Raw genomic sequence first — 17872 nt, 5'->3', positions numbered from 1 at the left:
CTGGTTCAGGGATGAGGGTGTTAAGTTCCTCCTGTTGCTAAACCTGGCTTTCTATTCTAAAGAACACTTTACAAAAATACAACGTATATTTTTAGAGCAGGGCTTGTGACTTGTCCATCATCATTTAAACGATTGTCGAACAGAACTCACGACAAAAAAAAAAAAATCTAGTCCTTTCAGGTCCTTGTTGCTGTCTCTAAATTTCCTTCCTGCTAGAATCTTTCCTGAGCCTTTTGCACTATCAATGAACTAGTGGTCTGAGGCTGACAAATGTAGTTTAACCCCTTTGTGGGAAGTGGCTGGTTTTCCATCTGCTTTCTGTTCTCTTTGAAGTAAATGGTACAGAAGCTGGAGTGTGTCAGAATACCTCAGCAGTTCTGAGCAAAACCTCACTAATTCACACCATTATTCTGCCTAGAGTTACTGTATGGAGAATGTCTCCTAGTTTGTTATTTCTGTGCGACCTCTGGAATGTCAAGAATCTCTTGAAGAAATCCTGAGAGACTTAACAGCTCTCCTGGGAGGCAGAAGAGACAGGGTTAACTCGGGAGACAAAATATCTTTTGAGGAACAGGATGTTTTGGATCTGGGAAATGTTATTTTCATTCAGTAGTAACTGGGGCTTAGATTAAGTACATAGAGGTGGGTGTATCTGTTTCCTCAACAAAGGACATCCCAAGTAAGATCTAAGCAGAAAAGATTTCTTGAGAAAGGCATTCTGGGGATGTTGAATCAAAGGAGGGGACCCGGACAGTCCCTTCTTAACGGCTTTGTTCTCCAGTCTACTTCTTTCTAAATCCTCTCACTACATCTACCAGGGTGGAAATGGGGCAAAAAAGGAGAGAACCCAGAGTACATCTCATACAAGACAGTGCCAGGCTGAGACAAGCTGTACGTATTGCACAGTTGCTGGCTTATAAACTAGAAGAGGTGCAACCATCAGATGGTGTTATGCAAGTGCCAAAAAGCTCTGTCTCTCAGGGATACCACAAAGGCAACCCCCAGTGTCCTCTGCAGATGGTAACAAGTAGACCGAGCACACTTTAAATAAAAAATTACATAGTACTGGGTCAAGTTGACTGGCAGCCTGCACTTGAAGAAAATTCACTGAAGCATTCGTGAAGGAGACTTCACTACCAAGCTTCTACAGAGACCGCCATTCCAATGAAAACTTGGGCACAAGAATGTTTGGAACCAAGCTATATAGTTCTCATCCCCAGACTGCTATTCAGAAAGGACATTTTACAGCACTGCATTAAGAATGGATTCTTTGGGGACAACCCTCAAATAATTGTTACTACTTTCTAACTATCGTTAGAAGTGCCATCCTGATAGGTGTTTTAAAATGTATCAAAACATGTACCATATTTCAGAATTGTAACTGTTTGCTTTACTGTTAGCACTGCTCTGCCAGTAAGATATGGATTTTATCATAGATAAGGTCAGGGTTATCTATTGCCTGGTGATAGCTTTGTACAATTATCTATCACTAAACCAATGTGGATATCACAAGTTGCATTTTTTTTTTAAATTGTGTTGTGTAGGAATACTAACCAAGCTGACCAAAGTACTATTTCTGAATTTCCTATTCAAAATAAATGGATGAGACTAAACAAAAACTTCTGTGGAAAAATAACTGAAAGCACACTTTTAAAAAATCTCTAAATTTAGAATTTTAGACGTATGAACACAGGAAAGAAAGATACACTTCAGGAAAAGTGGGGATAAGCAAGCACAACCAGGACTCAAATAGCCTTCTGCCTATTTTCAGCAATGCCAATATTTTAACACAGACATTCACAATACACAATTATCTTATTCTTCAAGAAAAAGTGAACTGGCTGATGGATTTCTAAGAAATGTGTAAAATACTTCCTTCTCAGTTACACAGTATATCCAACTAGGCAGTATTTCAGACATATTTATAAAGTTCTTAGTCATAATTAATATATGTAGGTTGGTACTGCAATTCACTTTGTTCAACTTAATTTATCTAAATGACAAACCTGATTTACCATGAAACTATTTAAAACTATTCTAGAAATTCTGATTTATTTAAATTGGCTCCAGTCATTCTGGCCACACTCTGAGACCCGGGTCTACTTAACTTATAAAAAAGTAATCACAAACCTTGTTCCTTACAGAATATTAGGTTTTGCAGTACTTTTAGACATGTTTTTGAGTGGTTTACTTTGAATTACATTGGAAAAATAATTTGTTTATATCTGTCTTCAAGTTTTTCCTCATCAACTTAAGGGATAGGTATACATTTATTATTAAAGATGAGTTGGTGAAAAAATTTTGCTTCAAGGGATGAATTCTACATCCAAGGCTGTGATATTAGAAAATATACAGGTCTGATGATAGTAATACTTAGATATTAGAGAGAACCTTTCATCTGTAGTTATTAAGACTACTATAATGTATTTCTCTTCCTTGTTTTTTTCTGCTCCAATTTCAAATGTTGAAGCATTTCTGTAAGCAAACTCACCCTCTAGATTTTCCACATACGAGTTGGATATGAATGCTGAATGTTGAGTCCATTTCTCTGCTGAACCTGATGGCTGGTATTCCAGGTCAGAGATAAAACTGTCTGTGTCAGAGAAGAAGACAGACATAACTACTGACTGAACTACACCAAGAAGTTACAGTTCAATCAGGATGTGAATTTCAGTGAAAAATTGAAAAAAAAAATCACAGATTTTTGTTTAATTTTAGCTTTCAAAAAGGATTACATCAGTTGCTGTAAATAGTTATTTCCCTACCCTGTATTTGTCTGTCTGAACTCAATGTCTCTTTGCTTTTCCTAAACTGTACTAATCCAACCAGGATTAATTGGAATTAATCCAACCAGGCCATAGAAAGTAAATACAGCATGTCCAAATATTGATAATGGTATATCTTGTACAGGTGAAGATCTGTGTCACAGACAGCAGTCCTTCAGGGACAGTCAAGAAGCAGAACACGAGATGAAATGGGGATCACTTCAAAGAGATAAATGACAAAAACACTTACCACCTCATTTATCTTTCCAGAAAACAGAGCTCATTGAGTGGAACAGTGAATTAACCAACGCCAGCAAGCTCACTGAGTAGATCTTGGCAAAGATACAGTAATACCAAGAGTTTTGACTGACTCTTCAGCCTGTAAAAGCACAGGCTCAGGGGTGATCTATAAACCAGGAACTTTATAAAATGGTCTGTAATTCAATTAAAGATAATTTACATTGGCTATTGCTTGATAGCCTATGATAGTCCTTAGGGTGTTTGTGCTTAGTCTTCAGGATACAAGCAAGCCATCTGCTTTGCTATCATTATCTTCAAACTCTGTTTAGGGATCAAAGGAGTGAGCATTTGTTTTTCCTAGTTTAGACAGGACAAGTGAAATGCAGTGCAACTACTTTCAGTTAAATACACACTGAGTTTGAAATGAGCTAAAAGGAAATTAGTTTTCTCTTGGGGAAAATGGATAGGATCAAGGAAGTTCTTATTTTAAAGATAACTTTAAGATAACTTTTCCCACCAAATTGGTAGGTGTACTGCCCAGGTGTAAAGTGATTTTCAAAGAAAGCAAAGATTTCCTGAATCCAGGCAAGGAAGGGGGACCTAATCTGGAATTTCAGGTAGGAAGCTGTATAGAAGAACCAAAGGATGAAGTGAATAAACCTTAAAGAGCCACTAAAGCCCTGAAGAGTGCTGGTGATAGAGGGTGAAACTTCTGATGGAGTAGACAACAGATCTTTATATAAAGCCTCCTGGAGGGATAAGTAAAAGCAACTTGGAACTTTTATGTTTGCTGCACTATAGAGATCCAATTGCTTTATAGTAGGGACATACACAATTTGTGTCACTCTCCTAGAGAAACGCTTTTCCACTTGCTTGCATATTGTACACATGAATCCACCACGCACACAGTTCTAAGCAACTTTTGCTGAGGTGAAAAGGAGTATAGTTATTGAAGAGCTTGTTTCTGTGGCAATTAAGACATCCTTGCTTTGTTGCCTCTATTGATATATTCCTAATTCTGAATATACTGTGAATAGAATGGTATATCACTTAGATGGCCCTCTTTTCCAGTATATAAATATGTATTCTCTTCTCTATCTGACCATGCCAATAGGACCAGCTCCCTGAACTAAGGGCAGTTCGTGATCAGCCAGCAGATGAGCTCTACCAGGAACACCTTGGAGGTAAGGGTGAGGCTATGGGGATGGCTTGGAGGCCACACTGGTCCTGGGCATGACCTAAAACTGCACCCTGGTGGGCAGCCCCCATGTAAATGCCAGGAATGATCACCTCCCCTGTGTAAGGTTGGTTGGGCACCTTAACCTCAGCCCCCATCTTTGGGTGGGTTATTTAATGAAGGGAAGGCCAGGTAAGCTTCTTGAAGCACCTGAGCCTGCTGGGGTGTGATCCCGCAGGGTCAGGCATGCTTTGTGAAGCACCTGAGCCAGGAATGGGGGACCCCCAAAGCCTGTAGGCAGGCAAGCAGCTTAGACCTGACCTGAGGTACCCAATTGGTCCATGCTGGGACCAAGACCCATAGAGAGGTCAAAAGGGCCAGGGGCCCACTACAAGGGGTGTCCACAAAGCAAAGCTCGGGGTCTTGACTGGCATGAGATCGGACCAGGGCCTAAGAGGGAGCTGAAGGTCCCAGAGAGGGGACCACACTAATGGGTGAAGGGAACAGCTAAATTTAGCTGCTTGGGATGCCATTTGCAAGGCTTGAGCCACAATGTAGGGGTGGAACGAAGCTGCGGATACCCCCATAAACATTGTGGTTCAAAATCAGCAGCCACCACCTAATTGATACCTTAATACTATTACATCAAGGTGTGGCAGAAGAGTGAGGTGGGTGGCTGGCCCGTACACAGGAGGCAAGCCAGTGCTTGCACTGGGCATGAAAGCTTGCCCCTGTCACAGCAACTTACAAGAATATATTTCTCAGATCTCTATGGATGCAAAATGGACCCCTTGGAATGATGGCTGTTGGAACAATTCCCTATCCTGTATTGCTTGATATTCACTATCCAAAGACTGGGCCTCTTGTTTTTATGGCTTAAAGCAGTGGTGCTCAATCTCCAGCATGTGAGCCAAATCTGGTCCATGGAGCCATATTATCTGGCTTCTGAGGGCACCCCATGGGTCTAGAAATCTGGTGGTGGGGAAGTATTAGTAGTGTTAATTGCTCTCAGGGCTGTGTCAACTAACACTACTATGCTTCCATTCTGCCACATTCTGCCCCAGTCCAGATGACATGGTCCTGTGTGTCAGATTGCACCAGTGTGTAGCTGCACTGCAGCTAGATCCACCACGCAGGGGCATGCCAGAGTGCAGGGTTGAACCTATACACTGACCCTGCATGCCGCCCTGGTGCTGAATCAGGCTCTCAGACTGACAGTGCATGCAAGATCTGTCCTGTGGATTGGCTCCATGCTGCTTATCCAGCTGTCATCCAGGCTGGAGAGATTAAGCCCCACTGGCTTAAAGTACATCTAGAGTTTATGACTATCTGGAAACAATAAAATGCTTATGATGTTCAGATAACTGTAAATGTATCTGGTATTTCTTTTTCTGAATACTCAGGATATAACCGCTTTGTCCTGAAAGGAAGATTTAAGTCCAAGGGCAAATCTGCCCTATAAAACAAAGATGAAATAATGTAGTTTGAGAGAAAACAAGTTGGTGTTTGGTCCCAAGTCAGTAGACTAGAGGAGAACTGGTTTAACATCAGGTCTTTTTCATGGTTTTTGCATTGTCACAAATAGAGGAGAAGGCCTTTGGATAATGTTCCCTTCCAGTTTTTTTATGAGCCTGAGAAGTGACAAAATGCATTATAAAAAAGTACATTCCTCCAAAATAACTGAACAATTACTCTTTTCTCCTCTCTGCTTTATCTGCCTTTGTAGGTAACTGCACCTCATAAGATACCGAAATAACTGATTATGGGACTTTTGATACGGTCACAGCTTCAGTAGAGAGTTTGCTAAGAGTGGCTATATAAGGTACAGCAGTCAAGAGTCCCTACAAAACCTGAAGACTGAAAGGAGGGGGAACCATTTAGGTAATGGATAGATTCACAATGCAAAGGCTTGTTTACAGTTGTAAGTTATGGTGCAAATATAAAACACGATAGCTATTCTTGAATAAACAATGTGTGTTGGACATCCTTAAATAAGTGCCTTCTTTGTAAATAGTTTTGGAACTTGGCTAAGCTAAACATAAATAGCTGGTCTGAAATAACTATGTGTAGACAGATCCTAAGAAAACTGAGAGAGAAAATTTCTCCATTTCCAGTTTTTCTTTACTACATATTTAGGCCAAGATTTTCAAAAGTGACTTGTATACCTTACATGCCTTCAAAATGCCTTGAGGTGGTAAGCAGCTGAAAAAAATAGGCACACAAACTGAAGTGCTGCAAAAATCATTGTTAACAATCTTGTCTTAGGGCAGGGTAAGGACTATAAAAGTGTTGTTTGCTCACATTAAAATTTGCCTCATGTATATTTGTGCCTGCCTTTTGCATTTACATTTGAGTTACTGACTTACTTGTCCTAATGCTTGCTAAAAAGGAGATTTAAATTTGCATTCTTTCTGAAAGATCACCTAGATCTAGATATACTAAAGGATACAATGCTAGACAGAGGAACTGTTTCCTAATTTCTGAGCTCTAGCATAAGAATTACATGAGTCACATTATGCCTGGGTGGTTTTTGAAAGTAGGACTTCACAGATATCAGTGGAAATAATGCAATGTAAGAATTACACACAGCCATGCTAAAGGTAGTCCATTTTTTAAAAACTATTTTTATTTTAAGAATGAAATCTGTCAGGCCTGTTGTAGTCCCAGAAAAGTATCTTAGGATTTATAAATATGTTTATGAGGTCCCTATAACCTCTCTCTAATACTCTCTAATAGTCCCTCATCAAAGTGCTCAAGACCTTTGCATATAAAAGAGTTCCTCAGACAAATCAGAGAACTGAGAAAAACAAAATTGTGAGAGATATGACCAATTCGCAACCAATCAGATATATCAAACTGTTGATAACTCAAGCAGTTAAACTGCAAATGAAAAAAAAGAGTAAATACATTATTCAGTGATAATTCTGAATAATTTGTGCCTCTGATCTCTTATTTTCACAAGGAATTTCCCATCAGACTCTTTCTGGAATTAAGCACATATCTCAGGCAACTGTGGTACTCATGGCTAATGGAACTTAGTAAGCACAGCAACATCCCTTTTGCTTGGTGCAGAGTATTTGTTCAGCATATGGTAAAGACATGTATACCTCCAAAAGCAGATAATCTACAATTACATTCACATATGGCTTTAATAGTTATTATCTAATTTGAATTCATAGACAAATTAAAAATGCATTAGTACAGCTCATGTTTTACTTTGATAGAGGATACAAAAATACCTCAACCTTTTATTAAATTACGAGGATTTTAGGTACACTTGAAAATACTTTAAGCCTTTATTGCTTAAATGTATTTTTCAAATGAGATAAGGACATAAACATGGAATAAATATATGAAAAGTATCTTCTAATAGTAAAAGAGTAAAACATGATATGTACAATGGAACAGACTCTATAGTGGATGAAGATGTTTTGTTGTTTATGCAAAACTGACAAAGGTTAACATGCCACAGAATTTCCTGTTTAGGAAAACAAAATCATCATGTTGCATCACAAATCTATTTCTTAGGTAAGAGAAATTCTATTATCTATTAAGTTGAAAAAATACTCAGCTATCTGATTAAATTGAAGTTGAGGAAATGTCAGGATAGAAGGGTAAGTCAGTTAAACTTGTTTAGGGTAGTTGAGGCATTTTAAAAATTAAACAATTTAGGACTGGTTGAGGACACTACTTAGGAAGAGAGAAGTAAAACTTCAGACAGCTATTATAGTCCTACATTATGGTTTGCAGGATTTTATTTTCTTACCAGAGTACAGTACGTTGCTGCCATTCATACTGCTTGATCTACACAGCAGCTGTTTGCAAATTTTAGGCACTTCAGTTTTAGCAAATACAGTACTATGAATTTTACAAAGAATACAAAGGCATTTACTATTTTGAATAACTACACTTAATAAATTGATAGTTCAGATGAAGATTACCACCAGTAAGTCACAAGGAACATTAAAAGTAGGCTACGGCATATGTTTCCTCTGATACTACCCTTCTGGTTGTCATCTACATACAGAGCTGTAACAGCTGAGGGTATGTAACTACATCAAATCAGTTAGTGTAATATATTTAGCCTAGTCTTGACTGCACATAACCAGCAAGTGGTACAGTGTTACCTTTCACTATAGCAGCAGGCCAGGCTATAATTAACCAACATAATTTTCTAGTGGAGCATCCAGCTGTGATTTTGTTGGTTTGTGTTCCCCTAAGAGGGCATGTGATAGGCCAAGGACTCTGTAATAGCAAACTACAGATTACCTTGCAAGTTAAATTAGCCCACTTTTAAAGTCACAGGACATGGTCTTTTTAAGAATTCTACTACCAACTTCATGTTATTAAAAGAAAGTGATGATAAATTTATTTTACTAACTAGAAAATATTTTTGTTAGATATATTCCACAATTTACTGGTTAATTGAACAATAAATTTAGGCCAGCCACCCATGTCATGTAATCACATTAAAAATGACTCTCTAGCTATAAAAAGAGCCAACCAGCTATACAGTCAGTGCTTGAAAATGTGTAAAAACTCTATAGCTGGTGTCTATTCAGCTTTAATTTAAATATGTAACCCTAATACAGTTTTTATGTCCATGTGGCTAAGACCCTACACACTCATCAGAAGACATATAAACTGCTTAACATCTGTAATAAACCACAGCATTGTACATAATGAATACTGAAATGTAGGCACAGTCATCACTTTGATTGTGCTGCGTGCTGAGAGGGGAATTCTGCAGCCATCTAGGGTGTTGCAAAAATCCCTCAATAAACTACATCCCCTGCCTTTGTAAATATGGCCACCATCTTGTATTCTACCTCAGCAGGTTCCATCTATAATAAAATGTTAACTGGAAATCAGGCCTCCTTGTCTCTTCCCTGTACCACAGTGTGGGAAAGTCTTCAGTCTGACAGATCCCACTACACTTGACAGACTAAACCAGGAGAGATATCACCTTTCCGATTCTTTCCTATTCTCTGAGGCTAAGTACAGACAGTCAAAAATACCCTAGGTTGAATCGATTTAATCTTCTCAGGTTAGTTTAAGCTGTGTAAATTGAACCGATAAGCAAGAGAACAGACATTCACTTTCACTTCCAGAAATGTAGCCACATCCCTGCAGTAGTTCAGGCCAGAAGATATGGGGAGGAGGGAGAAGGGGCATACCTCCCTGCTGGGCTGAAGCACACAGCTTGGGCCAAGGCTAGCTTACCCACCCTGTTGGGTAGGGGGGTGGGGGGCCTGCAGGGGAGGTGCAAAGCATCCTGGGATGCTCGGGGGTCTGCGAGTTAACTTGAATCTGGAGGGGATTTGGGACAGAAGTTCAATAAACTGGTTTAAACTAAATTTGTTCTGTTTGATTTATCTTAAAACAGTTTTGATTATTTTGAAAGCAGTTTATGTGCATTGAACTTCTGTCGTGTTACAGATTTGAACTGGTTTCTGATCACTTACATTGGTTTATGTGTAACTTCTGTCCCTAGCCTGAATGAGTCTTTACTTAAGGAAAAATATTAGCTAACTTTGCTTATTAAAAGGTAAAATTCTAGTGAAGGTAAGGAAATTGGTAGTTTTCATGTACTAGCTATTTAAACTTGTCCCTTGCATTTACCTCGACCTGCTGACAAGTACCTAAACTATGAACTGCTTTGTCTACACTGGAATTTTACTCACCATGTAACTGGTGAACACTAAGAAAGAATATCTAGTTCTTCTCCCTTCCTTTCCTTCTCTGGCAGAGATAAGATCACAGTAATTCTTTCCTTCCACTATGCACCACCTGGAGTAGCTAACTCCTCCTTTCTCTGACCTTCTGCCATCAACCTCTCCCTGAATATCTGGTTCTCCTTTCCAGCCTGTTGTTATCTAATATTCTAATATCCACTGCACCATCTTAAAAATCAGAATCATCTTTTATTTTACTTCCAACACACTGCATACCTGACAAAAGGCACTCAGAAAGCATACAAAACACTGCCACTAAATTTTAATGCAGAAGTCCCTGGGATTTTTTATGCTTTTACTGGAACATGTGAAATACTAAGACAATAAAATCAATTTAAATTTTCCAAAAAGTTGCCATTAAACAGTAAATATTGCTTCCTGAATATTTTCCTGGGCAAAGTTAATCAGTAAAAATTGGAGCTCTTGCCAGAAAACTCAGGCCAAGTTTTCTGTTAAGCCTTGTATGTTTAATATCAATATATAGTGCACTAGTTCAAACTGGCAGCATTTTCATGGTTCTCAATCAAAACAGCATTACCTTTCTTTCCTCTGCCCTTCTGACAGTTTGTATTCTTGTGAAATGCTTTTATACTAGGTTCATGGTAGTAACAGACTAATTTGTGTGTGCCAGAAACCAGAGGTTCCCAAACTCTGATAGATTGTGTACACCACCAATTTAAAATGATACTACCACCAGCAAATTTTTGTCATATAAAGTAATTATAATAAACCTGTTAATGTGTATCAGTGACAGGTGTCTGCGTACCACTGGTGGTACCAATGACAGATTGGGAACCACTGGTGTAAACCATAAATATATAGAGAAGCACAGCCTGGCAGCTTGGAGAGCTGTGTGCACCTGATAAGTCTGATGTGGTGGAAGAGGAAGGCGGAAGGAAGGGGCATGGAGGGGGGTAGATCAAGGCCCCCATGGTGAAGGAGGAGTGGGGCTGAGGCTTGGGCTGGAGTAAGCGCTGCCCACCTAGGACAGGGCAGGCATGGGACAGAGCCATGGCTTGTCCAGGGGGTACAGGCACTCCTGCTGCTGTATGCTGCTTGTCTGGGAGCCACTGGTTCAACACTCACCTGCTTGTCCAGCGGCTCCCGCCTCTGTTCCCTCCGCTCATCCAGGAGGGCATGGGGGGGGGTGCCCCCAGATCTATGCGGGGCAGGGTGGGCTGGGCCCAGAGCTGTGTGGGACTCTTCCCAACCTGCCCCACCCTGCACAGATCTGGGGGCACATACATGCCCTCCTGGACAAGCGGCTTCCTGATGAGTGACACATAGCAGTGGCAGACGCTCCACCCACTCCTCACACCCCCTAGATGAGCTGTGGCTCTGTCCCATGCCTGTTCCACCCTGGCTGGCCTGCGCTTGCCCCAGTGCCTGCCCCAGACCCACTCCTCCCTCACCACAGGGGCCTTGATCTGCCCACCCCACTCCTTTCTGCCCCCTCCCCTTCCAGCATAACAGACTTACCAGCTGCACGCAGCTCTTCAAGCTGCCAGGCTGGTATCAGGAATCGGATCAGTATGAACTGATACGCCTCCTTAAAAATCAGCTATCGAAATCAGCCCCCAAAATCTCTATCGGTGGATGCCTAATAACCATTATAACCAACTTAAAATGGTTAACTACAATTGTATAATTAAAATTTTTATCAATGCAGAAAACCGTAAAAAAAAAAATAATAAAAAAAATAGGCAGCAGTCACTCAAATAGAAACACTCAAGAATTTATAGATTAGATCAACTACAATAGTACTGGAATATTTTGTAAGTTAAAATTTAATAAAGCAGTAAACAGGAAAGCTACAATAACAAAGTCATAAGCCACAGACACTTGAATAGATGTCAAGGGGCTTGTCTTCATTACTACTACAAAAACTTTGAACTAGAGACCAGCTTTTCCCAATGAAAAATTAGGACATACATCATAGGGTGAAGGCACACACAGGACTAGAAGTTTATTATGGGTGGCAGTATGGATACATGGGAGAGGACAGAAATGAGTGCCAAATACTTCTGTCTAGAATCAGTGATCAAGATTCAGCATTTAACTAGATGGATAATTAATACATTTGCTTTCTTAACATTTGTAAAACCCAGTAATTTTTGGTTAGTAGATACAAGAAAAAAAGCATACAAAACAGTACTAACAATTAAAGGCTGCCACTGGTTTGCATTTTCACTGCCATTTTCAAGGAGAAGCTGAAAGATAAGAGGCCCGCCTTTAGCCTTCCTCCTACCTGATATGAAGCATTTCTCTGAGGCATACCCAATAGATGGGACAAAACGCTAAAGGTAAAGTGTTAGGGATAGATAAGCCTAAGTGTAGGAGGTCATATCCTGATTAAGAAGCAGGAGAACCTCAGACATCAGAGAAAAATAATTAAATTAACAGGGTTCCTCAGATGCCTGTAACAGAGGAAGCTAGAGAGAGAGAGAGAGAAGTGGATCCCATAGGAGGAGTGGAGTGAAGGGAGTCCAGGTCTAGCTAGCCTTCAGAAAGGGACAGTGGTCACTTTAGAACACATCCTTCTGTCCTGGTTACAGACCAAGATTTTTGCCTTTACAGTCTGAAGTACAGCACAAACAATCCTAGATAGTGACAACAGATTAGCCACTCGGGGAGACAAAAATCAATGTCTAGGTTAGGCTGCTCTAGGTCTGAGCATTCGTGGAGCAGGAAGAAAGTGCCCCTGTGTCTAAAAGGCTTGCCTGGGCAGTGACGGGATGAAAAAAGAGCTAGTATGCTAGGCAGCTGCAAGGCCAACAAGCACTGGCTTCAGGCTGTAGAGGGGAGCAGCAGTCAGAACAGCAGGAAAAACAGATTAAGGCTATGGATGCAGCTAGCTGGCATTTAGGTCCCTTTTGGCTCCTCTGGCATGTTCCAATTTGAATTTGGCTAAAATGGAAAGATGTTCACTTACTGGAGATTCTTTTTTGGTTTTCCTGCCTTGTAATTATATTATACAAGAGAAGGAAGTTTGTCTAAAGTTAGTATAGTCACACTTCAGACCAGGAGCAAGAGGCTCCTCTACTGATCATAATTTTTGACTACCGAACAGGAAAAACATAATCATTTTCTGAAGCTCTTGCAAAAGCTAGAAGAATCTTAAGACTTTTACACTTGCCCAGCCACTCCCAAACAAGTCAATAAATGTAATAAAAAATCTGTAAATTAGTGAACCGCGGGGATAGGTCTCTCTCAGTTGTAACATGGATGCCACATAGGAAAAAAACCACAATGAAAAGATGATTCCCAGTTTCCTGGGCTTCTGTCAGCAAACTAGAAATTCTCAATTCTTCAGCTACTACTAATATAGTGCAAAAGACCAGAATCTTTTATTGGAATCTCATTACATCTTTGATACTCGCTTATTGAAATAAGCAAAGTATCAAAGATGTAATGAGATTCCAATAAAAGATTCCGGTCTTTTGCACTATATTTCTTTAATCTATGTTAAAGGCCTGTGTTTTTACAAAGATTCAACATTGTAACAAGTTAGAAGAAACAGTCTGAATTCTATCTGAAAAGGCGCCCAAAATATTTTATGGAATTTGTACAACTTGGAAAAAAATGTCCCTCTGGGGTTAAGTACAGGCATGATAATGTTTCCCCAAAACAGCAATAAAAACACCATGCATTATACTTCGGAATGAACTGGCAGCCAGTGCTTTAACAACAAGCCTCACTGCAACTTCACTACACTTTATATACAATACTTCACATTTGTATGGCGCTTCCTACTCAAAGCTCTTAAAATTTTTTTTACAGATAGTCAAATTAAACCTCAATGCTGAAGAACTGTTCTCACATTTTTATAGCTTAAGAATGCCTATTACTATTATAGGGATTGGTTTGTTTTTAAATTCGTAACTTGAAACATCTTATGTATGTTTTCTTGCAAACTGATAAAAGATATTTACAACAGAACTGCTGATGCGCGCAGTTTAAGAGGGCCTGCCAACAGCAAAAAAAGCCCCAGTTAGGCTCCAGAGCAGTGAGACACGCGCGGGTGAAAGCCCGCCATACCCCTGCTCCCCCAAAGCCCCCCAGCAGCCGCAGAGCCCCCCCGCCAACCCCCAGCACAGCCAGAGGCAAGCGGGGCCCATGGTGGGAGGGGGTTAACCCCTCAATGAGTGGGAGGAGGTGGCTGCATGGAGCTGGGCTGGGTCAAGCCCCGCCCAGGCCCCTACTTCGCCCAGCCCCCCAGGGAGCCATGTGAACAGGCTGCGCAAAGAGGCACGCTTGCCTGCCGGCGTGCGAGTTAGTGCGGAGTTCGCGCAGGAGGGTGCGCGGGAGGGCCCAAGATCCTGCCTGCAAACCCCCCAAGGTAGACAGTCCCAGCCGTAGCCAGCCTACCAGAGGCATGACACGGATGGGCATGCGTCGCACCCCTAGGGTCCCCTTGGGCTCTGCGGCCCCACCCCTCGGGCACCTCAGAGACCATCACCTAGACAGAGCCCATGGTTCCGGGGTCCACACAGATGGGCTCTTGGCTGGGCGGGGGGAGGGAGCCTGTCCCTTTTTCAGGCTCTGGGGCCCAGAAGCATGGCCACCTCCCCGTGTGGGGTCTGCTCCCTACTGGGGTCTCTGGTGCACCATCTGGAGGAGCTCGAGGCCACAGTCCAGAGACTGCGTGCCACCAGGGACTGTGAGCAGGAGATCGATTTCTACTGCCAGGCCCGTCTCCCTCCAGGACAAAGGAGGACTCCGGGACCTCGCACACTATCCAGTCAGGAGCACGGACCAACGTGGCCAAGGGCCCACCGCACCAAGGCCCCTGCCCCGCCAGAGCTTAGCAAAAGGTACACACCTCTTGCTGCTCCAGCAGAGCCTGCTGAGTTGCCAGCTCCCACAGGCAACACAGGATCAACTGCAGCTACCACCCCCACTCTCCCCAAGACAAAACGTAAGGTGTTTGTTGTGGAAGACTTCATCTTGAGGGGGACTGAAGTGGCAATCTGCTGCCCCGACCCCTTAGTCTGGGAAGTCTGCTGCTTCCCGGGATCCCGCATCCGGGGCATTGTGGAGAAGATCCCAAAGCTCCTCCAGCCCACAGACCACTATCCTATGCTCCTTATTCATGTGGGCACCAATGACATGGCTCAGAGCACTCCCAGCTGGGTCATGAGGCTCTACAGGGATTTGGGAGTGGGGCTAAAGGGTCTGGGGGCACAGGTGGTGTTCTCATTGATCCTCCCAGTCTCAGGCTATGAGTGGAGGAGGGAGAGGAGGAACCACGTAATCAACCAAAGACTGTGGCGCTGGTGTCATTGGGAAGGCTTTGGCTTCCATGACCACAGACCGCTCTTTGGCGAGAGAGGCAGTGAGCTGCTGGGAAGAGATGGCCTCCACCTCTCTCCCCTGGGGAGGAGGCTCTTCTCAGCCAGACTGGCTGACCTGCTCCACCAGGCTTTACACTAAGCCCACTGGGGGGTGGGAGGACTACTGCCACTGCTGGCCCATTGAGCAACCCTTGCAAAGCCAGTAGGCCAAAGCACTTAAGGCAGCCCACCCCTGGTACAATCTGTGGACAAGGCAAGAGCCCCCAAGGGGACAACTGCCTGCCTGTACACAAATGCCAGGAGCTTGGGGAATAAGCAGGAGGAACTCGTCCTCCTGCTCAATGCAAAGAATTATGATGTCAGAAGAATAACAGAGACCTGGTGGGACTCCACCCACGACTGGACCTCGAGTATAGATGGCTATACCCTGTACAGGAGGGATTGTGTAGATAAAAGGTGTGGGGATGTAGCTCTCTATGTTAAGGAAAGCTACATGTCCCTGCAAGCTGATACTGGCGACCAAGGTGGACGACTGGAGACCCTCCGGGTTAAAATCCATGGGGAACACGGCACAGGGGACACAACGGTGGGAGTCTACTACAGACCTCCCACCCAAAGTCCTGAGCTTGACCAGGAGTTCGCCCAGGAACTGGCTGAGGCCACATGCTCCAGGACCATGGCTGTCATGGGTGACTTCAATTACCCAGACATCTCGTGGGAGGATCACTCAGCCAAATCTGAGCGGTTGCCAAGCTTCCTATCATGCGTGGATGTCCTCTACCTGACTCAAGAATTCTACGGGCCAATGAGAGGCAAAGTGCTGCTTGACCTGGTACTGGCTACTCTGGATGACCTAATCGGCAACCTAGTGATCGATGGGGAGCTGGGTGACAGCGACCATGAGTTGATCACCTTCACCATCCACCGTAAAGCTGGCAAGTCAGTCAGCTCAGCAACATGGAAGTCCTTGATTTCAGGAAAGTCGACTTTGACAAGTTCAGGAGGTTTGTCAATCAGGCCCTAAGGGACCATGACCCCAGGGAGAGGGGAGTTCAAGAAGAGTGGTTGCTCCTCAAGGGAGCGATCCTCAATGCACAAGCTAAGTCTGTTCCATCTCAGAGAAAAGGCAGCAAGACAACACAGCAGCCCCCCCTGGCTCTCCAGGGACCTAGCAGACCTCCTGAGGCTAAAAAGAAAGGCCTACAAAGGATGGAGGATGGGATTCACCTCCAAGGAAGATTATCCTGCACTGGTCCAGTCCTGCAGGGAGCAAACCAGGAAAGCCAAGGCTGCAACTGAACTCCAACTAGCTTTGAGCATCAAAGACAATAAAAAGTCCTTTTTCAGATATGTGGGGAGCTGGAGGAAAAGCAAGGGCAACATTGGACCCCTGCTGAAACAGATGGGGCAACTGACAACCAGGAAAAAGACAACCTATTAAATGGGTCTTTCATCAGTCTCATGGGACGCCCATGCCTGCTACGGAAATCCCCTGCCCTCCATAAATGCTGACCTCATGAAGAACATCTTGAGAAGCTGCAGACCTTCAAGTAAGCTGGCCCTGATGAGCTACACCCCAGGGTACTCAAGGAGTTGGCGAGCATCATAGCCCAGCCCCTGGCACGGATCCTTGAAAACTCCTGGCAGTCTGGTGTAGTGCCCAAAGAATGGAAGAAGGTCGATGTGGTGTCCATCTTCAAGAAAGGGAGGAAAGTGGATCCGGCTAACTAGAGGCCCATCAGCCCGACTTCTATCCCGGGGAAGATCTTAGAAAAGTTTATTAAGGAGGCCATCCTTAATGGACTGGCAGATGCCAACATCCTAAGCAATAGTCAGCACGGGTTTGTTGCGGGTAGGTCTTGCTTGACCAATCTCATTTCCTTCTACGACCAGGTGATCTATCACTTGGACAAGGGAGAAGAGATTGATGTCATATATGTTGACTTCAAAAAAGCCTTCCATCTGGTATCCCATGATCACCTCTTGGCAAAACTGGCCAGTTGTGGCCTTGGGTCCACCATGATCTGCTGGCTGGGAAATTGGCTCTGTGGTCGGACCCAGAGGGTAGTAATTGATGGAAGTCACTCATCGTGGTGTCCTGTGACCAGTGGGGTACCCCAGGGCTCTATCCTTGGACCCATATTGTTCAACATCTTCATTAATGATGTGGACATTGGAGTCAGGAGTGGACTGGCCAAGTTCGCCGATGACACCAAACTTTGGGGCAAAGCATCCACGCCAGAAGACAGGTGGGTGATCCAGGCTGACCTGGACAAGCTCAGCAAATGGGCAGACGAGAACCTGATGGTGTTTAACACCGAAAAATGCAAGGTTCTCCACCTTGGGAGGAAAAACCTGCAGTTTCCTTATAGGCTCGGCAGTGCTACGTTGGATAGCACTACAGAAGAAAGAGACTTGGGGGTCATCATTGACCACAAGATGAACATGAGCCTGCAATGCGATGCTGCAGCTAGTAAAGCGACCAAAACGCTGGCTTGCATCCATAGATGCTTCTCCAGGAAATCACAGGATGTCCTTCTCCCCCGGTACTCGGTCTTGGTGAGGCCGCAGCTGGAGTACTGCATCCAGTTTTGGGCTCCACAATTCAAAAAGGATGTGGAGAAGCTTGAGAGAGTCCAGAGAAGAGCCACGCGCATGATC

The 17872-nt window shown here is 43.3% G+C and overlaps 1 protein-coding gene across 2 annotated transcripts in view; it reads right to left on the bottom strand.

The window, feature by feature from the left end:
• The window catches only part of NFATC3 (nuclear factor of activated T cells 3), a 156186-nt gene that overhangs the window by 9047 nt on the left and 129267 nt on the right, over window positions 1-17872 (bottom strand). Inside the window, exon 10 of one of the 2 annotated variants that reach the window (XM_090061944.1) lies at window positions 2492-2593. The exons of the other annotated variant lie outside the window; for it this stretch is intronic. Within the exon in view, the coding sequence (XP_089918070.1) occupies window positions 2492-2593 (102 nt within the window). The remainder of the gene's footprint in view (window positions 1-2491; window positions 2594-17872) is intronic. 2 annotated transcript variants of the gene reach the window in all.

The sequence above is a fragment of the Crocodylus siamensis genome, chromosome 9, assembly GCF_052110815.1.
Source record: "Crocodylus siamensis isolate JL-2025a chromosome 9, ASM5211081v1, whole genome shotgun sequence".
Lineage (NCBI taxonomy): Eukaryota > Metazoa > Chordata > Crocodylia > Crocodylidae > Crocodylus > Crocodylus siamensis.
The sequence above is the reverse complement of the archived record's forward strand: the minus strand, read 5'-3'. Positions and strand labels throughout refer to the sequence as shown.